Source organism: Muscardinus avellanarius, assembly GCF_963383645.1.
Source record: "Muscardinus avellanarius genome assembly, chromosome: 10".
NCBI classification, from domain to species: domain Eukaryota; kingdom Metazoa; phylum Chordata; class Mammalia; order Rodentia; family Gliridae; genus Muscardinus; species Muscardinus avellanarius.
The window spans coordinates 82,015,094-82,040,340 of record NC_137796.1 but is presented as its reverse complement, the minus strand read 5'-3'; the positions used below and the strand labels follow the sequence as shown (position 1 = coordinate 82,040,340).

At 53.2% G+C, this 25,247-nt stretch overlaps 3 protein-coding genes across 3 annotated transcripts in view; 1 reads left to right on the top strand and 2 right to left on the bottom strand.

The window, feature by feature from the left end:
- Window positions 1-594, bottom strand: part of TMEM270 (transmembrane protein 270) — a gene marked incomplete at both ends in the record, with an annotated part of 3,281 nt that extends 2,687 nt beyond the window's left edge. The window contains one exon of the mRNA XM_080702499.1: window positions 523-594. Coding sequence (XP_080558625.1) covers window positions 523-594 — 72 coding nt within the window. The remainder of the gene's footprint in view (window positions 1-522) is intronic.
- Window positions 595-15,394: 14,800 nt separating this feature from the next.
- Window positions 15,395-19,403, top strand: METTL27 (methyltransferase like 27; the record flags this gene model as incomplete). Its single annotated transcript, XM_080702666.1, has 5 exons — window positions 15,395-15,517; window positions 16,060-16,188; window positions 16,396-16,531; window positions 16,816-16,908; window positions 19,177-19,403. 5 exons carry the CDS (start codon window positions 15,395-15,397, stop codon window positions 19,401-19,403), a joined length of 708 nt encoding a protein of 235 aa, XP_080558792.1.
- Window positions 19,404-22,002: 2,599 nt separating this feature from the next.
- CLDN4 (claudin 4) lies at window positions 22,003-22,632 on the bottom strand (the record flags this gene model as incomplete). The annotated part of the gene is made up of 1 exon (XM_080702397.1): window positions 22,003-22,632. One exon carries the CDS (start codon window positions 22,630-22,632, stop codon window positions 22,003-22,005), a length of 630 nt encoding a protein of 209 aa, XP_080558523.1.
- Between the last annotated feature and the right edge of the window lie 2,615 nt (window positions 22,633-25,247).

Here is a 25,247-nt window from a genome sequence, read left to right as displayed (position 1 = left end):
GATCTGTATTATAGCAGAAGAAACAGAGGCCCAGGGAGGTGAAGCAATTTGCCCAAAGTCACACAGCTAAAGGGGGGAACGCTGAGATTCCAATCCAATTATGTCTGTCTCTACTAGGCCGTATTATCTCTCCTTTTATTGGCAGAGACAAAGGCCCAGCGGACCCTCCGCTGATAACTCAGCCCTCCGGGGGAGGGAGGGTGCTGTGATTTGGAAGTGTGGGCCCAACCACAAGGATTCATGTATTAGTTAAAGTGTGTTAAAAAGATGACTGGGAAGGGCAATGTTAACTCAGGAGTGACCCTCTTTAGAAGACATTCTGGACGTGGCTTGGAGGTGGGGCTTCTGAGAGCCGTCAGCTGTCGGCTCCCAGTACTTGGGAGGCTGTTAAAGGAAGATTACAGGTTCAAAGCTAGCCTCAGTTACTCGGTGAGGCCCTTTGCAACTTAAACCCTGGTTCAACTGGACCCATTAGGTCCAGCAGCTCATGGGTGTCAGGGAGGGCAGGGCACCCCCACTCACCAGCACCAACAGCCTCAGAACCTGTAGCAGAATCCCCAGGAGACTGGATTTGACTGGAGGAAGGGCCTCCATGTCTGACCTCCCTCCCCTCCTCCAGCTGGGAAAGGCAGGGTGACCTCACAGATGCCACAGGGTGGGGGCCAAGTTACCACGGGGACCCAGTTGCCACAAGAGACCCCCTTTCTCTTTCTCTTGCCTTTTCACCGCCCCCCTTTTTCGTGACTGGCACTAGGGATTGATCCCAGGGACATTCTACCTCCAAGTGACACCGCCAGTCCTATTTTATTTTCATTTGAAAACAGGGTCTCACTAGGTTGATGAGAGTATCACTACTTGCTGAGGCTGTTCTTAAACCTGTGATCCTCCTGTTTCAGCCTCCCAAATACTAGGATTACAGGTGTGGGCCATCACGTTCAGATTCTTTCCTGCTCCTTCTGGGGTCTCAGTCCAAGTTGGTCCCCATCATGGTAGGAGGATATGACCTCTCCTGGAACAAAGTTTTCTTAGCATTAGGGTCCCCCATAGAGATGCCAGGACAATAATTCATGTGCAGGAGTTGATTTGGAAGCGGTCCCTGCAGGCATCCATAGAGGAATAGAAGGCAGGCAGGGTACTCATGGCAGTTGTATTGGTTAACAGGGTTTGACTTTGAGAAACTGGGGCTTGGTCTAGCTGGGAACCCCTGGGAAATGGTCCAGAGCACCCTTCAGAATCACACCGCTTGAAGAATATGAAAACCAGGGTGTCAGCTGGGCGTGGTGGTGCACGCTTGTAATCCCAGTACTTGGGAGGCTGTTACAGGAGGATTACAGGTTCAAAGCTAGCCTCAGCTACTTAGTGAGGCCCTTTGCAATTTAGACCCTGTTTCAAAATAAAGAATAAAAAGTCAGGCTGGGGATATATGCCTCTGGATTCAATCTCCAGTACCACAAAAAAATACAGGGTGTCTTGTGTGAACACAACTTCCCCCAAGCCCCCGACTGCCTGGCCCAAGCCATGGGGAAATTTGTGACACAACCTCACGCAGAAGATTGGGGGGTCTCACAGCAGGCAACAGAAGTAGCAGTAATGTGTAGGGAAGCTGAGGCTGAGGATGGGGCTGCACCTTGCCAGAATCTTGCAAACCCTAAAGTAGCAAAGCCTTGGGAAATAGAGTCCTTTGCCCCAGGGCCACAGGTGACAAATATTTGCAGGCAGAGAGAAGCCTCCACTTGGACCTGGAGGCCCCTGAACCAAGCGGGCCACCACCCACTCTTCCAGGGTTTTGCCCCAGCCAGAGTGAAGGGAGGAAGATTGTGACCTTTATTCTCTAAGCACTTAGAGACACATCGGTGGGTTCTGAAGATAGGTTGGGGAGGGCAGGAAGAGAAAGCGCGCTGAAGCAGTGTCCGCTGGGTGCCCTCATGAAGGCGGGTACCTCCTCCTGGGGCTACAGGAGGTGACCCCTGAGGCTACAGGCTGCCAAGGTTTTGCCAGAGCTAAGGATACAAGACAAAGGCTTGGAAATATGGGAGAATCCAGACAGGGCCTGTGGGCTTGTTCCAGGGACAGTAAGAACAGGGGAAGAAACCCAGAAAGGAAGTATAAAGAAGAGAAGGGCAGAGCAGCCTGGGGAAAGTGGACGCAAAGCCCACAAGTCTGAGGACCGGCTGCTGCACCTTCCACTTTTTGAAGCACGCCCTCTGGTGGGCATGGCTGTGATTGCAGGGCTCCTCGGTGCATATTCAAAGCCTGCGAGCCAACCCCACTCTTGAACACAATATGATTTCAGCCCCATTCACCTCTCAGCCAGGCAACCTTGTGCAGAATACAGCCTGCCCAATTGTATACAGAAGCCTGCCTTAAAGAGTCCTTGGAATGGCAAAACTGACCTTCTCCCAGGGTGGTCTATTTCCCCACTCATTCCCTCCAGGGACAAGAGCTGGAGAAGGGACGGTGGGGTGTGCAGAGTCTCTCTACTCCACCCTGAGCCCTTGCTGCTCCCTCCACTCTGATTTCTCCAACACTATGGTGCTGAGAGGCCTCTGGGGCTTCAGAAACGTCTCCTGGAGCTGAGTTTTGAAGGATGCATAGGAGTTCTCGAAGACAAATGTAGGAAGGATGCTCCAGGCAAAGGGAGTAACAATGCAAACAACTCAGTATTGCTAGAGTGCTAAGTGGGGCTTGGGGAGGGAGGAGGTGGGTCAAGGTCAGCAGGGACCACATGTGTCATGGGGGTATACTCTTGAGCCATGGGAGCCATTGCAAAACCCAAACAACAAGGAACCCCAAGAGAGCTGTGGGCTTCCAGCTGCACGAGGAGGCTGGCCAGGCAGAGGAGGGTCTGAGGGAGGAAGAACAGAAAGGACTCCAGAATGACAAATCCTCCGGGCTTTCATGGGGAGCCTGGACCCCAGCAGTGCACTGCAGAGGAGGGAAGAGGACAGATGTCAGAAATAGAGAGAGTGGGTGCTGGGCTTTGTCTCCTGCAAAACTCATGTGGAGAGGCTGGGGTGTGGCTCAAGGGTTCAATCCCCAGCACTGAAAAAAAAGTACTGAAATTTGGTCCCCAATGTAACAATATTAATAGGCAAGGAGACCTTTAAAAAGTGATTAGGTATCCCGGGTGTGGTGGCGCACACTTGTAATCCCCGCGCTTGGGAGGCAGAGACAGGAGGATCGCGCAGGTTCGAAGCCAGCCGCGCGCGCTGGCTTAGGAGACCCTGTTTCCAAATAAAAATGTAAAAATAGGTCTGGGAGTGTAGCCCGGAGGTAGAAGGGCTTCCAGGAACCCCAGTACCACCAAAAAAAAAGTGATTAGGTAGCTGGCATGGTGGTGCACACCTGTACTCCCAGGCCCAGGAGGCTGAGACAGGAGAATTGCAGGTTCCAGTCTCGGCAACTTAGCAAGACCATGTTTAAAAATAAAAAATGAAACCGGACGTGGTGGCGCACGCTTGTAATCCCAGTACTTGGGAGGCTGAGCTTGGAGGATCTGGGTCTGAGGCCTTAGCTACTTAGTGAGGCCCTCTGCAACTTAGTGAGACTCTGTTTCAAAATAAAGAATAATGCCGGGCATGGTGGCGCACGCTTGTAATCCCCGTGCTTGGGAGGCAGAGACAGGAGGATCCCGCAGGTTCGAAGCCAGCCACGCACACTGGCTTAGGAGACCCTGTTTCCAAATTTTAAAAAATGTAAAAAAAATAGGTCTGGGAGTGTAGCCTGGAGGTAGAAGGGCTTCCAGGAACCCCAGTACCACACACACACACACACACACACACACACACACACACAATAAATAAATAAATAAAAAATAAAAAATAAAAAAATAAGCCAGGGGTGATGGTGCACACTTGTAATCCCAGCATTTGGGAGGCGGACTGGAGGATCGCAGTTCACTGACAGACTCAGATACTTAGCAAGGCCCTTCACAACTCAGTGAGACCCTGTTTCAAAATAAAGACTAAAGCCGGGCGTGGTGGCGCACGCTTGTAATCCCCGCACTTGGGAGGCGGAGACAGGAGGATCGCGCAGGTTCAAAGTCAGCCGCGTGCGCTGGCTTAGGAGACCCTGTTTCCAAAGGAAAATGTAAAAATAGGTCTGGGAGTGTAGCCCGGAGGTAGAAGGGCTTCCAGGAACCCCAGTACCACCAAAAAATAAAAAAATTAAAAAATAATAAAAAATAAAGACTAAAAAATAGGGCAGGGGATGTAGCTCGGAGGTACACTGCCCCTGGGTTCCATCCCCAGTATTGAAAAAGAAAATGAAATAGAGCTGGGGGCGTAGCTCAGATATGATATAGAATGCCCCTAGTCACAACCCCCTGCTTTCTCAGGACTGGGTTAATGATTGCAGGAGTGAGTTTTTTTTATTTATTTCTACTTTGTAGTGCTGAGGCCCAAGCCAGTGGGTGAGTTCTTGTGGACACAGGTGGCTGCTTGTGTACACTTTTCCATCATGAGATGAATCAGCACGAGGTTCTCACCAGATGGAGCCGCCAAATCTTATATCCAGCCCCCAGAACTGTAAGCCTAAATATGCTTCTTTCCTCTATAAATTACCCAGTCTCAGGTAATTTGTCATAACAAGAGAAAACAGACCAAGACAAGAGGACTGACAGCACCAGGAGATGTCAGAAACAGAGATGCTCTGAGATGTTTCCCTACTTGCAAGCTAACAGCTGAGCAGGCCAGAGTACCACAGAGGTTGGGAGGATGCAGGAGAACCCAGGATCACAAAGGATGATTTGCCACTCACAGCAGTAGCAGTGAAGTACAATACAAGCATTGTGCATTCGTTACCCCACAGGGTATCATGCAGAGGACTAGGTGACACTCAGCAGGACACACAGCGGGTATGCTTCAAGAAAAGAACCCAGCTCTTTATAATGGACAGAAAGCAAGCCCGCCCTCTGCCCTTGGAGGAGAAGCTTGACCTTCCTGGGTTGTTTGATAAACATCCTTGAAAATTAAAGTCCAAGACAAAGGGCCATTAATCGTGCCTCATTTCACAAACTACAAAAACACGAAAGACACATGGAGGATTGTGTCCCTGCAGAGGGAGGAAAGGAAGAGTGGCCAACCATGGCAGAAACAGGGTTCCCTCCCCCAAAGGCTTAGGCAGGTGCTTGGTAGTGCTGCAGGGAGTCCGATGGTAGGGGCTGAAGCTAAGATTTGCGACTGCTTTATCCCTCCTGCCTCCGCCCCCTGTGTCATGACCCCCGCCACCACCTGCCATCACCACACCCAGAATCCCAGCAGACCAGGGTGCTCCTTCGCCTCATGATGACCGAGCCACTGTGGTCAGAGCACACTGTGCCACTGTGGTCAGAGCGAGAGCTGGAGTTGAAGAGGCCGCGCTCTGCCCCACAGCCCCACGGGGCCCGGGGTCCAGGCTCAACTCTCCTCCCCCGCCCTCCCGCGCTGCTCCCACCCCAGCTCTCATCTTGATCCCCAAGCAGGATTTTGGCAAGGCCTCCCTGTGGCTGCCCCGACCCCAAGGGAAGAAAGATTATGGAGGGGCCCACAATCCCTGAGCATCTAGTGACAGCGGTCAGAGGCTCCCCTTGGATGTGAAACCAACTCAGGACCCCCACCCCAAGTGAGCTCAGCCCCAGCCGGGCAGACCCTGGAGCGGAAACCGAAGATTCCCCCTCCCCTTTTTCCTCGCCCTCCTGCAAAGTCACCTCTGAGACAAGGACCTTGACTCTTGATCACTGCTGGGTCCTTGCCTAGGATGGTGCCAGGTGCACAGAAAGCTCCAAAAACACTTGCTGAGTTAAGGAATGAATGAGGGGCTGGGGGTGGAGCTCAGTGGTAGAGTGCTTGCCTAGAGTGCTTGTCCCAATGCCCTGGATCTAATCCTCAGGAAAGAGGAGGTGGAGGAAGAGGAGGAGAAGGAGGAAGGAAGGAAAGGAAAAGGGAGAGGAAAGAGAAAGGGGGAGAGAGAGAGAGAAAGAGGAAGGAAAGAGGACAGAAGGCAGGCAGGTAGGAAGGGAAGGATGGAGAGAGGAAGAAAGGAAGGGCCCAGCCTCAGTAACTTAGCAAGATCCCCAAGAACTTAGGGAGACTTTGTTTAAAAAAGAGGGAGGCCGGGCATGGTGGCACACGCTTGTAATCCCAGCATTCGGGAGGCTGAGACCGGAGGATCGTGGTTCGCGGACAGCCTCAGCTACTTAGTGAGGCCCTCTGCAACTTAGACCCTGTTTCAAAATAAAAAAAATTAAAAAATAGGGCAGGGGGTGTAGCTCAGAGGTCGAATACCCCTGGGTTCCATCCCCAGACCCACAAAAATAAACAAATAAATAAATAAATAATTTTTTTGGTGGTATTGGAGTTCCTGGAAGCCCTTCTACCTCCGGGCTACACTCCCAGACCTATTTTTACATTTTTATTTGGAAACAGGGTCTCCTAAGCCAGCGCGCGCGGCTGGCTTTGAACCTGCGCGATCCTCCTGTCTCTGCCTCCCAAGCGCGGGAATTACAAGCGTGCGCCACCACGCCTGGCTAAATAAATAAAATTTCAAAATAAATAGAGAGGCAGAGCCAGGCGTGATGGCGCACGCTTGTAATCCCACCATTTGGGAGGCTGAAACGGGAGGATCACAGGTTCCAGGACAGCCTCAGCATCTTAATGAGGTCCTTTGCAACTCAGTGAGACCCTGTTTCAAAATAAAAAATAAAAAAAAAATAGGGCTGGAGGTGTAACTCAGAGGTAGAATGCCACTGGGTTCCATCCCCAGTACCGCAAAATAAATAAATAAATAAATAGAGAGCGGGTGTAGCTCAGCAGGTGTTGCTGCAGGAGAAGCCCCCCCATTTAAAGACTTGCGCTGGGAGCCCCTCGGCCCTCGGTCTACGCCCCCTCCTACCCCTCCTCTCTGCTACTCAGCACTAGATTCAAACCATCCGTGCATGATGGCCGACCTGGGAATTTTGTCTCGCAGGGTACCGGGAAGGACCGGCTGGGATAGCCCACTCGCCGCTTTGCACACTTCGGAGGGGACCACTCTCCGGGCCTTGTGCCGCCAGCTGTCCCTAGCTCAGGACCCTTCCAGCCCGGCGCCCCGGGAGTCTCAGGCGTGCTCCGCTGCGGTGCAGGACGGCGACGCGGCCGCACGGGGGCAGCAGACACCGGCGCGGGGCCGAGCGGCGGGCGCTGAGCGCGGGTCCCTGGACGCTTCCCGGCGGGTTCTGCCCCCTCCGCCCGCCAGGCCGGTTTCTCGGTTCTCGCCCGGTGCAGGGCCCGCCAGGCCCGAGGCTGGAAGCGGAACCCCCGAGGAATGACGAGGACCCATTTTCTTCCCTTTATGTATTTCTTTTCTTTCTTCCTTCCTTTCCTCTTCCTTCCTTTCTTCCTTTCTTTCTGTACTGGGGATGGAACCCAGGGGCATTCTACCTCCAAGCTACACCCTCAGTCCTATTTTTTATTCTTTATTTTGAAACAGGGTCTCACTGAGTTGCCAAGGGCCTCACTAAGTAGCTGAGGCTGTCCACAAACCGCGATCCTCCCGTCTCCGCCTCCCTAATGCTGGGATTACAAGCGTGCGCCACCACGCCTGGCTATTCTTTATTTTGAAACAAGGTCTCACTGATTCGCAAAGGACCTCACTAAGTAGCTGAGGCTGGCCTCGAACCGCGATCCTCCCGTCTCCGCCTCCCTAATGTTGAGATTACAAGAGTGCGCCCGACTTCTTCCCTTTATTTCGTGTTACAGTGATAAAACTACATTTTATTTGCAGTTTTCACACAAATAATCAATATACCTTCATACTTACACATACAGCAGCGAAAAACACAGTGTTTTTCTCTTGCTAAGACAGCTTCATCCAAGCCACTTAAATTAAAAAAAAAAAATTAAAAACTGATGAAAGTCTGAGCAGCCGTGTCCTGATTATGGCAAAGAAAGGCTTGAGAGTTGGACAGCTGGGTTTGAGCTTACCTCTGGCGCTTGCCTACAAGTCTATGACCTTAGACAAGCTCCACTCCAAGTCTGCTTATCTGTAAAACTGGCAACCTGGAGAAGCAACGAAGCAAGGTCTGTGAGGGGCTGTGGGGCAGCGCTAGGAGTCAGCCCTGTGATATCAAGGGATTCATGGAAATATTGGAAACAAGATAAGCTTTAAAATTGCTTTGTTGCTTTAAAATTTGTGCACATATTTAAGTAACAAAAAGAAATTAATCACCGGGCGTGGTGGCGCACACCTGTAAGTCCCAGCATTTGGGAAGCTGAGACCAGAGGATAGTGGTTCACAGCCAGCCTCAGTTACTTAGTGAGACTAAGACTCTATTTCAAAAGAAAAAATAGAAAGTAGGGCTGGGCCGGGCGTGGTGGCGCACGCTTGTAATCCCTGCTTGGGAGGCAGAGACAGGATCGCGCAGGTTTGAAGTCAGCCGTGCGCACTGGCTTAGGAGATCCTGTTTCCAAATAAAAATATAAAAAAATAGGTCTGGGAGTGTAGCCCAGAGGTAGAAGGGCTTCCAGGAACCCCAGAACCACCAAAAATAAAAAATATTATTCATCCCACCAAAAACTTCCAACAAATGGACAAAAATGTGTAATATAAGCAACAGATGGTAAAGTCACATTTGTGAGATACAAAAATCATGAATTAAACAAAAGCAAAATCAACATGTAGAAAACAGTACTAAGAAATATTTATAATTTCCACCTGTTCGTTAATTGGTCAATTTGTTCAGAACATATATATATATATATATATATATGTATTGGGTGTAAACCCAAGGGCATTCCACCCTTAGCTACATCCCCTAGATTTTATTTTTTATTTTGAAACAGAGTCTAAGTTTCTGAGGATTTCACTAAATTGCCGAGACTGGACTCGAACCTGCAATCCTCCTGTCTCAAATTTCCAAGTACTGGGATGTCAGATGCAAAGCACCACCCTGGCTCAGAACCACTATTTTCATACCAGCCTCCTTCTGCCAGCTCACCGGGATACTTCTCTGGTCCGTAGTTCCACAGCCCACCCTGTTCTTCCTCTCTTACTAGCTGGTCTTTTCTTTAGGAGACCTTTCAGGTCCTAAAGAAAATGTTCCTCGGTGCCCATTACCTCTCAATTTAAACTACGTTGTCAAGAGTCCTACGGCCACCAGATGGCCTACTGGCCACCAGCCATTTAGCGCCCACTTCACAGGGCCACTGCCCTGGCCCCAGTCATTCATAAAAACACCTTGTCGCTGAATTCACACCAGGAGCAAAGCCAAGAAGCAGTGCCTACCAGGAGGAAGTGTGCACCGGTTACAAGAGTCTAAAACTCAGTGTCGAGATATATAGGCTAAGGGACTCCTATAATTAATAAGATAAACTCAAGTGATCTCTCTCTCTCTCTCTCTCTCTCTCTCTCACACACACACACACACACACACACACACACACACACCTCAGTGATGGGGGGGTTGCTAGGGATTGGACATAGGGGGTTCTACCTCTTAGCTACACCTCCAGCCCTATTTTATTTTTTTATTTTGAAACATAACCTCACTAAGTTGCAGAGGGCCTCACTATTGTAGCTGAGGCTAGCCAGGAATCTGTGATCCTCCTGACTCAGCTTTCCAAGTACTGGGAGTACAAGAGTGCACCAGCACGCCCGGCTAAGAGAGATTTTAATGTTCTCACCACAAATAAATATGTGAGGTAATTCATATGTTAAATGGCTTGGTTTAGCCATTCCACTACGTATATATGCATCAAAACATATTCTTCACCATGCATATGTAGAGACGATATTTGTCAATTAAAAAGATAGGAAGAAGCCGGGCGTGGTGGCGCACGCTTGTAATCCCCGCGCTTGGGAGGCAGAGACAAGAGGATCGTGCAGGTTCCAAGCCTGCCGCGCTGGCTTAAGAGACCCTGTTTCCAAATAAAAATATAAAAATAGGTCTGGGAGTGTAGAAGGGCTTCCAGGAACCCCAGTACCACAAAAAAAAAAAAAAAAAGAGAGTGAGAGAGAGAGATAGGAAGAAAAGGACTCAACAGAACACGAGGGCTAAGGCAGTTCACAGAAAGAGAAACCCAAAGAACCAAGACGCTAATGAAAAGAACAGTCAACGGAGTCGGGCGTGGCGGTGCACACCCGTAATCCCAGCCACTCTGGAGGCTCAGGCAGAAGGATCAAAAGTTTGAGGCCAGTCTGGGCAACTTAGTGAGACCCTTTCTCAAAATAAAAAGCAAAAAGGGTAGGGAGCCGGGCGTGGTGGAGCTTGCTTGTAATCCCAGCATTCGGGAGGCTGCGACAAGAGGATCGAGGTTCAAGGACAGCCTCAGCTACTTAGTGAGGCCCTCTGCAACTCAGTGAGACCCTGTTTCAAAATAAAGAATAAAAAATAGGGCAGGGGGTGTAGCTCAGAGGTAGAATGCCCCTGGGTTCCATCCCCAGTACCACAAAAAAGGGGGGGCTGGGGATGTAGCTCAGTCATAAAGTGTTTACATAGCTGAGGGGTTTTTTTGTTTTGTTTTGTTTGGTACTGGGAGTGGAACCCAGAGGCTTTCTGTCTCCGGACTATACTCCCAAACCTATTTTTTTATTTTACTTGGAAACAGTCTCACTAAGTTGCTGAGAGCCTCACTAAGTAGCTGAGGCTGGCTTTGAACCTGTGCAATCCTCCTGTCTCAGCCTCCCAAGTGCTGGGATTACAGCGTGCGCCACCATGCCCAGCTCATATCTGAGGTTTAATCCTAAACCCGCAAAATAAATAAATAAAAAATAAATAAATAAGAAAGAAAGAAAAAATAAGATAGTTCACCTCATTAGTCATCAGAGAGGAATGCAAATAAAAACCACAATGATATCGTCTCATTTGCAAAACCCGAGAAAGCCAGACCTGTGTATGTGACTCAGTGGTGGACTTGCCTAACACCCAGGAGGCCCTGGATTCCAACCCCAACAGCACACAAAAGAAAGGAAGGAAGGAAGGAAGGAAGGAAGGAAGGAGAAAGGGAGGGCAGAGGGAAAGAAGGAAGGAAAGAAGTAGAAGAGAAGGAGGAGGGAGAGATGGAGGGGATAAAAGGGAAATAAGAAAAGAAAGAGAGAAAAAAAAGAAAGAGAGGAGGGGGAGAGGAGGTGGCCAATGCCCTTCGCATGGATGAGTCTATGGACAAGAAGAGCCTCAGACACAGCCCAGGAGTTCGGTCTCTGATGGCCTCCTATGGTAGAAGATTCACTGGACACAGCGCCCGCGAGCACCCCCGTGAGACGGTGAACCCTCTCCGGTGCAGGGTCCTCTTCTGGTCACTACTCCTGGTATTTCACACTCAGTCCCAAAAGCTCTCCTTCAGGGAACATCCGCTAATGGACAACGACGTACACACAGGGCTCTGACGGCTTTTTTCTTTTCTGTCAAGGTGGAAATGGATAAACTGGGCGTAACATTTGAGGGGTGACCCCGCGGTGGTTAAGATGAGTGAGGTCTGTGTGCACCGACGTGGAAAGATCCAGAAACAAGGAAAGCTACGTGTGATACCTACGGCATGATAGCGCCTGGATATGTTGCGGATATCTAATAGATATAAAAAAAAACATAAAAACAAAACCAAGAAGGTCCCTGCCCATTTGTGGCCAGCCGGGGCAGCAGGTAGCAAAGGAAAGGCTTTAGTTTCCCTGTTTTCAAACATTCCGGAGCAGTGATGACAAAGGGCTAACATTTGCTCATCCTGGGTGCCGGATGCCTAGAGGTTGAGCATAAGCCAGTCAAGCAAAGATTGGAGGGAAGAATAATCTGAGAAAACAGCAGATCCAAGGCCCTGAGGCAGCTTGGCATGGTGGCCGCGGGGGGGAGGGCGGTTAGCAAGGGATTTGGCTTTGAGCTCCAAAGCGGGGGAGTGAACCCGCCAGGCGTGAACCATCAAAACATCGTTCTGGCTGAGCACGTTTTCGTTAACTTTTGAAACTGAGTAATCAACAAACACACGGGTGGGGCAAGGGGTATGGTATGGTATGAGTGTTTTCTCTCTTGTGTGCTTGAAATTTTCCATAAAACACTTAAAAATGATAACCTAGGGACTGAAGATGGAGCTGGGTGGTAGAGTACTTGCCTAGCATGTGTGAAGCCCTGGGTTCTGTCCCCAGCACTGAAAAATAATCATGATAATGATCTAAGCTCTGGCTACAGCGAGGAAAATGGACTGTGGGCGGGCAAAGGTGGGCAGAGTTAGGGAGGCCGGTGAGGACAGCCACACGGGGTCTTGACTTGAGAGGGAGAGCCGGCAGAGGAGAGAAGATGTAGCTTAGCGCACAGGATTTGCCGATGGACAGGATGGGAGATGGGAGAGACGTGGCTGGCGTTCTGGCACTTCCTCTGAGACAGGGTTGAGGAAGAACAGACCTGGGGGTGGGGAGAACAGCCAGTCAGATGCGAGTGTGTCACTGACACACGGTCTGTGACCTCCAAGGAGGGGAGGGTCAGGTGCACAGCTGGGTGAAGTCCAGCATTCAGGCGAGTCGGGAATAGCGGTCACCGGTTCCGTGTCACCAGCATATAAATAGTACTTAAGCACCAGGACAGGATGAGGTCACCTGGGAAGAGGGATGGAGAAGGAAGGAAGCTCAGAACAGCTCCTGACTCAGGGTAGAAGGAGAGAGGAGCAGAGGAGGAAAAGGAGGCAAGCCAGAGGGCACCAAGGTTGGCCCTGCTGCTTGGCAGCCCCCAGGCCTGCTCAGGGCCCAGCTCCTGTCTGTAGAATTGCAACGTCCTGGGAACCTGCAGTTCACCCACACTGAGGACCAAGTTCTGGGTATAAAAGGTGGCAGAGAGGAAGGATGGAGACAGCCCACACGACCACGCCCGGCTTAATATTTTTTAATTTTGTATTTGGGTCTCATTAAGTTGTGGAGGACCTCACTAACCTGCTGAGGCTAGCCACAAACCTGCGATTCTCCTGTGTCCACCTCCCAAGTACTGGGATTACAAGCATGAGCTACCACACCCCAGTCTTCTCATTTTATACCACCTCTGCACCACTGAGCAAAGTCGGAAACTCCCCCACCCCCAATCTTTTTTTTTTTTTTTGGTGGGTCTGGGGATGGAACCCAGGGGCATTTGACCTCCGAGCTACACCCCCTGCCCTATTTTTTTATTCTTTATTTTGAAACAGGGTCTCACTGAGTTGCAGAGGGCCTCACTAAGCAGCTGAGGCTGTCCGCGAACTGCGCTCCTCCGGTCTCAGCCTCCTGAATGTTGGGATTACAAGCGTGCGCCACCACGCCCAGCTCACCCCGATCTTTTTGAAACATTGTTCTTGGCCTCCTGCCTAACCTTCTCTGGTTCTTCCAACAGTCCAGCCCTCCTCTTCCCTGAGCTGGTCTTCACCTTCACTAGCTGACCCCATTACATTACCAGTGATCGGTCCCCAGCCTGACCTCTCTCCACTACTTAGTGAGGCCTAACACAACTTAGTGAGACCCTGTTTCAAAATAATAAAAAATAGGGCTGGGGGTGTAGCTCGGAGGTACAATGCCCCTATGTTCCATCCCCAGTACCACACACACTGGTGATCAGAGATCAGACCCCAGCCTGCCTTTTCCCCAGAGATCAAGGCCCTGATCTCAAAGAGCCTCTTGGACATCTTCACCTACATACACCACTGACACCTCAAACTCAATATCCCAGAACTGTTCATATCCTCACCCTAAACCTCCTCTTCCTCCAAGGTGCCTGCTAGGAATGGAACCACCATCCCAGACACCTTGCTTCTGGGTCCCACACACTGTCCATCATTAAAGCCCCTTTGTTTCCACCTTCTGAGCACCTCTAAAATCATCCAGTTTTCTCCCCAGCCATCTCTGGCCAAGTAGATGCTGCCATAACCTGGACAATTTGCAAAGGCCTCCCAAGCTCTGCCAGCCAAACCTCAATCTCTTTCATCCCTACACCAGCCCTCAAGGCTAGTGTTTTCTTTCTTTCTTTTTTTAGTACTGGGGATGGAACCCAGGGGCATTCTACCTCCAAGCTACATCCCCAGCCCTATTTTTTATTCTTTATTTTGAAGCAGGGTCTCACTGAGTTGTATTGGGCCTCACTAAGTAGCTGAGGCTGGCTATGAACTTACAATCCTTCTGTCTCAGCCTCCCAAGCACTGGGATTACAAGTGTGCACCACCACGCCCAGCTGGCTAGTACTTCTTTTAACACTAACACTGCATAGAAATTATCTGGCAGCCGGTAATTCTACATTCTCAAATGTAGAATGGCCCTGGGTTCTACCTCCAGACCTGAGAAAGAAAGAAAGAAAGAAAGAAAGAAAGAAAGAAAGAAAGAAAGAAAGAAAGAGAGAAAGGAAGAAAGAAAAAGAAATTACCTGGCAAGTTTGTTGAGACTCAGAAATTCTGGACCCCATCCCCAGCAACCTAACCCTGATTTGGAAGGTCAGGGGCAGACTGAGAACTTGCATTTCTTTCTTTTTTTTGGGGGGGGGGGACTGGAGATTGAATCCAAGGGCATTCTACCTCTGAGCTACACCCTCAACCCTATTTTATTTTAATTTTCAAACAGGGCCAGCGGTGTATGGCTTCACACACTTGTAAACTCAGTACTTGTGAGATTGAGATAAGAGAATCACAGGTTTGAGGACAGTCTCAGAAAGTAGTGAGATTCTCATCAACCTAGGGAGATCCTATTTCCAAATTTAAAAAAAAAAAGTAGGGCTGGGGGTGTAGCTCGAAGGTACAAAGCCCCGGGGTCCAATCCCCAGTACTACAAAAATAAATAAATGAATTATGAACGCAAAAAAAAAGTTAAAATTTGATTCCTCGGACGCACTAGACACATTTCAAGTGCTCAACAGCCACATGTGATTAGTAGCTACCCTGCTGCACAGAGATTTTAGTGTATTTCCAGGACTGCTGGTTTCCTGACTCTTAAGTGGGTTCTTCACAGACAGGCAGAAGGAGGGACAAGAGGCTTGAGTTCATTGGCTGGCGAAAGCGGGCGGTGCTTCAGCGCTTTCCTTTGATTGGGTACTTTCTCTCCGTGAAAGCCCAATTATCGAGGGGGTGTGGCCGTGCTCCAATCTGGTCCGGTCCAGAGTTTCGGAGCCCATCTTACTCCGGGTGGGCCAGATTGAGGTGAGTTCTGACCCTCTACCTCCTTGGAGACTCTGGGTGCTTCCCCACCCCTGATCAGGGGATGGGGTGAGGGGCAGATCCTCCCTCCCGCCACGGGAACACTCCCGCCCCTTCCCCGCCCCCAGCCCTGCAGCCGCAGGGTGTAGAGATCCAGTCCCACCCTGTCTGCCCTCAGTGTTCCGCCAGTGAACCGGCGTGGCCTGGCGCTTGTAACCTGACAGCTCCCTCGTCCGAGAGAAAGAGAGGAGGAGCCCAAAGGGGAACTGGAGATTGAGGTGGGCCTCCGGACAAGGGAGGCTGCGTCCCGCAGGAGGATGGCTCGTAAGGAGGGTGGGAGCCTGTCTGAGGTGCTGGCGCGGGTCGGGGGCTCCCATGGCATCACCGACCAGGCCCACAAGCTCCGCTTCTACGACAGCTGGGCTCCGGACTACGACCAGGTAAACCCATCTGGGCCTTTGCTCAGATGCCTAGCCTTGAGATTTCTATCTGTAAAGCTGGAATAGCAAGCCTTGCACCCTGGAAAAGTTGTGAAAACCAAGGAAGACCTGGGGAAGAACCCTAGGGCCCTGCCCCTTCATGGAGCCGCCCCTTCTCTGCCCCCTGCAGCAGCCCGCCCTCTGGCCAGCCCCTCCAGGCCTGGATTGGTAGACCTTAGCAGGGGCCCAAACCTCCTGCTGAGCCTGCAGCTCAAACTGAGGGCCTGCCTGGAGGAAGTGCCTGAAGGGTCACAGTGGGCTAAGCAGAGCCCACCAAGTCGGTTCCAGAGCCTGAGCCCCAGTGGGCGACCTACCTCTCCAGTCCCAGCCCCTTAGTGTCAGAAAGTACCTCACTCTGGGTCTTCTCCCACTGCCCTCCCTGCAGGGCTCCAGTCCCCAACCCAACAAACACAGCCTGGAAGGTTCCTAGACCGCCCCACCCGGAGTGGAGGAGGGGCGGTCATGGAGCGCCTGTGGTGTCAGGTCTGGCACTCTGTCCCTAGGATGTGGCTGCCCTGCAGTACCGGGCCCCCAGCCTCGCAGTGGACTGTCTCACCCAAGCTCTTCCAGGCCCACCCCACGATGCCCTGATACTGGACGTGGCCTGTGGCACTGGCCTGGTCGCAGCTGAGGTGAGGCCCTCCCCAGCTCCCCTTCTCTCTCCTCAGCCCCCCACTGCTCAAATTTCCTTCCACCTCTGGACCCAGATTTCTGCCTTCCTCTCAGAGACTCATTGGCCCCAAACACACCCACCGCGGGGGCACATTTCCTCTCAAGGTGCCAGGGCCCCGTGGGGAAGTGAGCGGACATGGACCATGACTGGGTCCCCCTCACCCCAGTTGCAGGCTCGGGGTTTCCTCCAGCTGCACGGGGTGGACGGGAGCCCAGGGATGCTGGAACAAGCCCAAGCCCGCGGCCTCTACCAGCACCTCAGCCTCTGCACCCTGGGCCAGGAGCCGCTGCCCAGCCCTGAAGGTACTACCCCTCCCAGCTGGCACAAGGACCACCCCCGCCTCAAGCTTAGCTTCCGCCCCCCTTGCTGAGCTCTCCATTAGCCCCTCTCCCTGAGCCCTCCATGCCAGGACCTGACGTCAGCCCAGGATTGGACCAACACCACCATCCTCCATGGGGTGTGGGTCTTACAGACGCAGGTGTCAGACCTGGTCCCTCCCCAGGTCCCCCCGCAGGGTACTGGGCTCCAGGGTTGTCTGAGGCCAAGACAAAGCACCACACCCTCATACACACCCCTACACACACAGGAACCTTCGACGCGGTGCTGATGGTGGGCGCCCTCAGTGACGGCCAGGTGCCCTGCAGCGCAATACCTGAGCTCCTGCGAGTCACCAAGCCAGGTGAGGAATGGCCTGGCTTTTTCCTCCTCCACGCACATACCTTCCCTGGTCTATACCACACACACACACACAGACCTCGGCATTCCTAGGGCCAAGCAAGAGACAGGGTCCCGCCTGGGGCTGCTCAGCCCAGCATCCCAGCTGCCAGCCGCCATTAACAGACACAGGGGCACAGGGAGGCAGGCAAAGTCCAGCGCACTGCTTCTCCATGGGTCACTGGAGGGATTCCACCCTCTTCGCTGGCCTTTGTCCTCTCACCCAGGTGGTATCGTCCCTACGACCCCCTCTCCGCGGGATTGCAGTGACAGCTGGGTGAAACCGTGTCCCTAAGGCCTTTGCTTCAGCCCCCACATGGTGGGGGCGCAGTTCAGTCCCCTCATTTTCTGGCTTCGTTACTAACTCATGGGCTGCCGTAAGGTGAGTCTCTCCTGGACCCAGTCTCTTCATCAGGGAGATGGTCAGGCAAGATGATAGAGAGGTGTGAGCACTGTTTCTGAACTCTGCACACTGGGCAGATATGCACATAGTGAGTTGTCTTGTCTGTACTCCTACTGTGTGCTCTGGACGGACCCTGCCCTCTGGGCCTCCATCACCAAACCGCTGAGGCCTGGGGCACAGGGGCAGGTCAGAGGTGGCCCCACGAGGGCCGTGAAGGCTCTGCGCTTCAAGAATTGAAAGGAGAGGCAGGGAGGAGACCTCACGACACAGCCTGCAGAAACTCAGAAATCCAGGAGGAGGATGGCGGAAGATCAGGAGGCACTGCTGGCCACAGGAGAGAATCAGAAAGTAAGAAGGTAGCCAGGCGTGGTGGCGCACGCTTGTAATCTCAGTATCTGGGAGGCTGAGACAGGAGGATGGTGGTTCACAGACAGTCTCAGCTGCTCAGTGAGGCCCTTTACAGCTCAAAAAATAGGGCTGGGAGTGTAGCTTGGAGGTAGAATGTCCTTGGGTTCCATCCCCAGTACTGCAAAAAAAAAAAAAAAGTCAGAAGGTGAACATGCCCCCCACCCCCGAACCCTGCCACAGAGCCCAGCAGGGACTATGGCGAAGCCTGGGCAGGTCTGGGCGGGCTTGGGCTTCAGGAAGTCCCAGACACCAACAGATGCCAGGACATCAGTCAGGTCATGGGGAGAAGAGGAGGTTGGGCTCAGGACAGGACATTCCTGCAGCATGAACCAGCAAGAACCAGGTCTCCCAGAGCAGCCTGGGCTGGCCAGGCTCCTCAGCCAGCCAGAGCCTTGTCCACCTGCCCACAGGGGACAGGCTCCCCAGCCTCGGAGCCTTTCCTCTCACGGGTCCCCTCTGCCCACAGTGCCAGGCTCCTTCTCACCCCCACGAGCCCTTCGCAGATATGCCCGTTGAGTCTTACACTTCTCTCCTTCCAAGTTCACCCCAGGCCACACAGGGCATACTGTTGGTGCTGGGCTGAGAGGACAAAGTCTGACCATGCCAGGCATTTTGCACACACACTGGCCTTCCTGTGAAGCAGAATAATCATCCTCTCTCTACCTGCTAGGAAACTGAGGCTCGGAGAGGTGAAGGGACTTGTCCAAGATCCAACACCCGTGTGCTCCTTCCTCTGCCGTATGCTCCAGCAGGGGGGCTGGTTGAGCAGTGAGCAGAGAGGCCCTCGATCCAGGAAGCTAGGTCAAGAATGCCCAGGATAAGGGACACTTAGGCATTTTTTTAAATTATTTTATTGCCGGGCGTAGTGGCTCACGCTTGTAATCCCAGCATTCAGGAGGCTGAGACCTGGAAGATCGCAGTTCGTGGACAGCCTCAGCTACTTAGTGAGGCCCTCTGCAACTCAGTGAGACCCGGTTTCAAAATAAAGAATAAAAAATAGGGCAGGGGGTGTAGCTTGGAGGTCGAATGCCCCTGGGTTCCATCCCAAGACCCGCAAAAAAAAAAAAAGTTCAACTTTCAAAAAAAAATTATTAGTGAATTGCAATAACACATCCTAGTGGGGTTCAATGTGATACAAGCATACATGCACCAGCTCTTTGTATATTTCCCTACACATCCCACCCAGCTCCCCCCTCCAACACTTGGGCTTTGACAAAAGAGGGTATAGGACGTCAAGATGAAGAAACAGGTGTTCCTGGGGGAGGGGCAGAGAGCACCAAAGCTGTGAAGATGGAGGCTGCGGGCCTGAATGAAGCTGGATGATGGGAGCAGGAAGGGGCGGTCCTCCCTGACAAGGATGGGCCTGGAGCTGCAGCCCCTGCACTCACCCAGCTCCCCTCCTCCTTCCTGGCCCCGTCCCAGGTGGGCTGGTATGTCTGACCACCAGGACCAACCCATCCAACCTGCGATACAAGGAGACACTGGAGGCCACCCTAGACAGACTGGAGCAGGCTGGAGCCTGGGAACGCCTGGAGGCCCAGCCCGTGGACCACTGGGAGCTGGCCACCTCCATTCTTGAGGTGGCGCCTGGTACCTCTGCCAAGGATGGATTCATCTCGGGCATCATCTACCTGTACCGAAAGAAATAGGTGGCCCAAGTTGAGGGAGCGAGGCCCGGTCACCAGCTCCCAGCTTGTCTCTGATCTTCCAAGTGATCTCCTGAGCGAGGCCATCCACTGGATCCCCTCTGATTATCTATAAAATGGGGCCACCGTGCCAACCCTGCTCCCTGGGGATGCTCTGCCTATTAAATGAACTTCCATAAGGGACAAAAAGACTCGTGATTCTGCAGTTCTCTGGCCCCAAGAAAGAGAGACATTCATCCCTGGGTTACCCAACTGAGCAAGGTCATACTGCCCTCCATCTCAACACCAATCCCTGAAACCACAAGTTTTGCAAAAGGGTTTTATTAGAGGCGGCTAAATGTGAGGGATGGAGACCCTAGACTTGAACCTGCCTCCCCACAGGGTGGTCCAAGGAGTGGGGAAAGAAAAAGTGAGGTAATAGTGGTCTGCATACGCACAATCTAAACATCACAGTCCGAGCTGGGCGTGGTGGCACACACTTGTAATCCCAGCATTCGGGAGGCTGAGACAGGAGGATCCAGGTTCACAGACAGCCTCAGTTACTTAGTGAGGCCCTCCACAACTCAGTGAGACCTTGTTTCAAAATAAAGAATCAAAAATAGGGCTGGGGGTGTAGCTCGAAGGCAGGATGCCCCTGGGTTCCATCCCTAGCACCGCAAATGTTATAAATAAATAAATAATAATAAATAAAATGGGGCTGGTAGCATATGGTAGAGTGCCCTGTTTTCAATCCCTAGTACTGGGGGGGGGGTCCTTTTTTTTTTTAACTAGATAGGGAAATGGCTAAAGGCTGTTACAAGAGAAAAATGTGTTCATTTTGTCAGGGGCACTCAGTTCTACCTGCTGGCTCAAGAGGTGAGAAGTGACAGAAACAGCCCTCCATCCCTGAGCCAGGTGACAGGGTCACACTGTGAGTGGGTGGTGGGCTGCCTCACCTCGAGCTCACAGGCCAGCAAACTGAGGGCAGGCAGCGTCAGGAGGTGCCTAGGCTGCGTGATGGGGCAGAGGGGAATCCAGACCCACCGCCAAGCAGTAGCTGAGCCCTGTCCTGATCAAAGCTCAGATGGAGAACAGAGGTCTGGGCCTGGGCCACACATTTTCACACACCAAGGATTAGGTTTCCTCATCCACAAAGGAACTGGAATTCCAAAGTCTGGGTGTGGCTTAGAGGCTGCGCTGAGCTGGAGCAGGTGAAAGGACAGGTGACTGTCAGTGGCTCGGGGACCTGAATGGGGTTAATGATGATTGGGGCGTGGGAAGGCTTTGTGGGAAAGAAGGCTGGGAGCTGGCCCTGCAGGACCAGCAGGATTCAGAGGGTGGAGAAAGGAAGGAGCATATCCTAAGCTGAGGCCAGGGACCCTCTGAACAAAGGCCTGGAGGTGAGACCTGTGGGGTGGTCCCATCTAAAATGAGCAGATCAGCTCAGCTGCTGAAACACCGTGGAGGAGGAGGAAGTAGGTGGCCCATCCCCAAAGCGGTGTTCCTATCCGTCCCCCTCCTGGAGTCACTCACCCTTTCCCAGGGGCCTGGACACACACTATGCCCTGTATATAGGGTCTCCCCATAACAAAGGGCTTAGACAAGACGAATCTGGAGGTCAAGGCTAATTCCAAGTTTTCACAATTCCCTGAAAACCAGTTTTGAAAGTGGCCTCACCGTGGTGGCCACCGCTTGGTGGGCCTGCCCCTCGCTGACCCCTGCCCAGGCCTCCAACCCCACCCTGCCTATCTTCATGGCTAGAATCAGAGACAATACAGAATCTTCCTGTACACAGGTCCCATTTATTGTAGAAAATAATAATAATGACAGTGATGAATAGATCTTCTCAATTACAAAACAGAAACCTCAAAGAAGGCAAGGGGAATTCCTAGGACTCCCTGGGGTGATGTCACCCCCACCCCCAGCCCCAGGCTGGCCAGTTCCTTGGCAGGGACAGAGGATTCAGAGGGACCAGTCTAAGGGTCCTGGGGGCCTCCTGCTGGGAGGATGAAGAAGCAAGGCGAGGCCCGGAAGGGTGAGGGCGGCCTGGGCCACCTCTCTGCCCCCGCTGCTGCCACTACCCAAACCAGTTTATTTTACCTTTACCCTCCCCTTAAACCCGTCCGTCCACTCTGTGCTCCACTCTGCCGGCAGGTGGGTGGGCGAGGCCCCAGGCTTTCTCATGGCCATAGTGGCGCTCACTGACCGCCCCCTAGTCCCCCTGCCATTACCACACCATGAGAAGAGGCAAGAGAAGAGCTGGTGTGGCAGACCCTGCGGGCAGGATAGAAAAGGGACAGTGGACAGCTTGGGCCGGGGACCCACTCAGAGGCCAGCCCAAGGTCAGGGCTGAGCTGTCCCGGCCAGCAGGAGCCAGCTCCTCACCCCAGCAGCACACACCTGGCTGCTTCCACGCCCGCGCCCCTGCATTCGGAGGAAGGCGGCTTGGGTGGGAAGGTCTTTCTGTTCATTCTTGCCGGCCGGCAAATCTTGGCTCTGTCCCAGCTTGCCCATACCCCAGCAGCCGGCGGTCCGTGGCGGGGCCGTCCTGGAGTCACAGTCTGCGTTAAGTTCAGTCCAAGGAGAAACAAAGCCAAGAGGGACAGAGCAGAGCGGCGACACCTTACACGTAGTTGCTGGCCGGAGCAGAGCGGGCAGCGGAGTACTTGGCGGAGTAGGGCTTGTCGGTGCGGGGCGGGCAGTTACAGCACAGCAGCGCCCCTCCAAGCAGCATCAGACCCGAGGCCGCCCAGCCCACATAGAGCGAGGCACCCATCTCCCGCTTCTGCCCAGAGGCCACCAGCGGGTTGTAGAAGTCGCGGATGATGTTGTGAGCCGTCCAGGACACGGGCACCAATATCAGCAGGCCGGCCAGCAGGAACACCACCCCCGCCACGATCACCGTCTTGGCCTTGGTGGTCTCGTCCTCCACGCAGTTGGTGCACTTGCCTCCCACCACGGACAGCAGCATGCCCAGTGCACCCACGATGATGCTGATGACCATGAGGGCGCGGGCCGCCTGCAGGTCCTGAGGCAGTGCCAGCAGCGAGTCGTACACCTTGCACTGCATCTGGCCGGTGCTCTGCACTACGCAGTTCATCCACAGGCCCTCCCAGCTGGTCTGCGCCGTGACGATGTTGCTGCCGATGAACGCCGTCACCCTCCACATGGGCAGCGCGCAGCTCAGGATGACGCCCAGCCAGCCCAGCACGGCCAGGGAGATGCCCAACACCTGAAGCCCCATTGAAGCCATCCCTCAGCCTCTGCTAACGCCCAGGACCTGGAAGACAGTGGGGGTCCGGCTCCGGGAGCGCTGAGGGTGGCCTCTTTGTGCGCGCACAGGGAAAGCCCTGTGGAGTCTAGGGCGACCGAGCCAGAAGGAGCCCCACCCCGGCCACTGAGTGTCTCCCAGGAGAGTCAGATGCACAAACCTAGCAACTGCAACCAGACCAGTTTCTTCCTGCCAACTGCTGCTTACAGCTACCGGTTGAGCAGTTATATTGCTCTGGCGGAGGGGCGGGGGCAGAGGGAGGAGTTTCGGTCTCTGGGGCCTCCCCCTGACCAGTTTCTCTAGATTCCTGAACAATGGCCAACAAAGGCACATTAAGGCCCCTGAGTCACACGCCAGTCTCAGAGGAAACTGCCCTCTCCCCCAGCCTCCAGGCCCATGCTGAGGTCAGCCTGGAGACAGACACTGAGTCACAGCCCAGGGACACCTGCAAGTTCACAAGGTGTGGACCAGGGACGGGAGGGGTGGCAGCCAGGCACGGGGTCCCCACAGCCCAGGGCACCCCCATTCCAGGCCTGCGTGGGCAAGAGGGTGAAGACTCTCAGGGGGATAGCCTGAGGATGAAGTCCTTCCTGAAGGGAAGGTCAAAGAGAATCTCCACCTTGATTACTGTTTTTCTTACCTAAAGCTTTCTTTCAGGCATTATCTCTATTATCTATCTCTATTAGCGAGGTCATCTAGTCATCACCATTATCATTATCTAGGCCTGTGGCCTCATCAGCAACCTCTAGGCCTGAGCTGGAAGAGGGTGAACTGGGGGGAATGCGGGTCTGGGGGCAGGGACTGCTGCGTCAGAAGCACACTGTCTTCCATTTCCCTCACCCCACTTCCCCGCATAGCCAGCGAAGATGGCCCGGAAAGTGACACACTTTTGGCCAGGGACAGAGAGACAGAAGTCTGTCCCCTCTTCCCTTCCCGCAGGGGTTGAGCCTGCTTGACCAGAACTGGGTGGAGGAGAGCAAGCCATCGGCCAGGCCCTGGAGACATCACATCTAACGCCCAGTAAATGAGTGTTTACTCTCTGAAAACACAGAGAGACATTTGATAAAGCCAGGATGGGCTCAAAGTTCCTGAGGACTTCAAAGGGAAGGGAGAACTGGGGCCCCGGGTAGAGGCGGGGTGCTGGGGGAGCTCTGGGAAGGAGTGCTGCGTGGCACAACCCAGGGGGTGCTGCATTCTCGGTTCTGTTACAAAGGGCACCAATTCGCACCAAACAGCATGATGGAGTAGGGGTGGGGAGTTGTACAAGGCGGCAGGACCAGGTAAAAGAGGACATTGCGGGGGAGGGGGCAAGGCCTTTTCTAGGAAGTGAGGAATCCAGTTGGACCAGAGACCGGGCTGTTGGGGGAAGGGCCACAGTGAGAGTCACGTGCCCCACAGCCCTGGCTTTCACAGAGGATGGAAAGAGCAGCGGCAGCACTGGCAGGCCGAGGGAGGACCACAAACTTAAAAAGGTGTCCCTGGAAACAGGAAGGAGTAGGGGCAGGATCAGGAAGGGCTGGTTCAGGATAGGAGCAGAGGGGACCTGGAGGAAGGGGCGATAGTGGGGGTGAACAGGACAAGGACAAGCTAGGGCTCCTCTTGGCCGGATCAAGGGAACCCTTCAGCCCCTCCTTGGTCATTTTGTGTCTCTTTTACGCCCTTGTGCCCCCAGCTGGAGCAAGCATCTTGGGGACCAGGGCTCTGTGGCACCACTGAGCCCTCATCGTTATCCAACACCGTGTCCAATGCCCTGGGATGGCTATGTGTTCGATTCCAACCCAGACAAATGAGTAGACCTTGAGCTACCTGGGAGAGAGTCATTGAGGGTGCCACCATCACGACTGGGATTAAAGTGTCCTGTAAGCACCCGCTCCTGGGGACACTGGACAGCCTAATGAACACTGTGGCCTGCTAGGACAATCTCATGGGATCCACCTGATAAGTAAAATAAAAAATTAAATGCGAGTAAAATAAAAATAAGTGAGTACGGCGGAGTGTGAAAAACACGAGAGAGGTCCGGTACACATGGCATGTAAAGTTTTAATGGCACGGCTCTCCCGGGGATCAGGGCGAGGCACCGTGGGGCCCGCGCGCCTGTCCGAAGCTTGAGGACGCGGGCTCTCCTTTTCAAGGTATGCATCTCGCGAGATGAGGGTTTACTCGCGGGAACGCCCAATTCTCGCGGGGGTTTCAGCCCCTCCCTTGCCCTGCAGAGGTCATGTGACACAAAGTCACATGAGTGCAGGACCCAACTTAACATTCCGGCCTTTTGATGGTAGGGATAATGGATGACGATTGGACCCTCTAGCTTCTTCCTGCTGTCAAGGGGCGTCGTCAGGGGCCCCAGGCCGGGAGGAGTCGGGAGTCCAGTCCCCCAGAAGGGGATGCAGGTGGGTGCATAGCTGCAGTGCGAATTGGAGGTTACCCTGGACAGCTTAGTGATGTGCGCTTGAGGAGGCTTGAACAGGCAAGGGCTATTAAAGAAAAAAACAAATCATGAGATTGAGCAGGCGACCAAAAAGGAGACTGGTTTACTCAGTACCTGGAGAGCTACCCTGAGCTGGCAAAGAGGATGGAGGTTGAGGGATCCAGGAGCC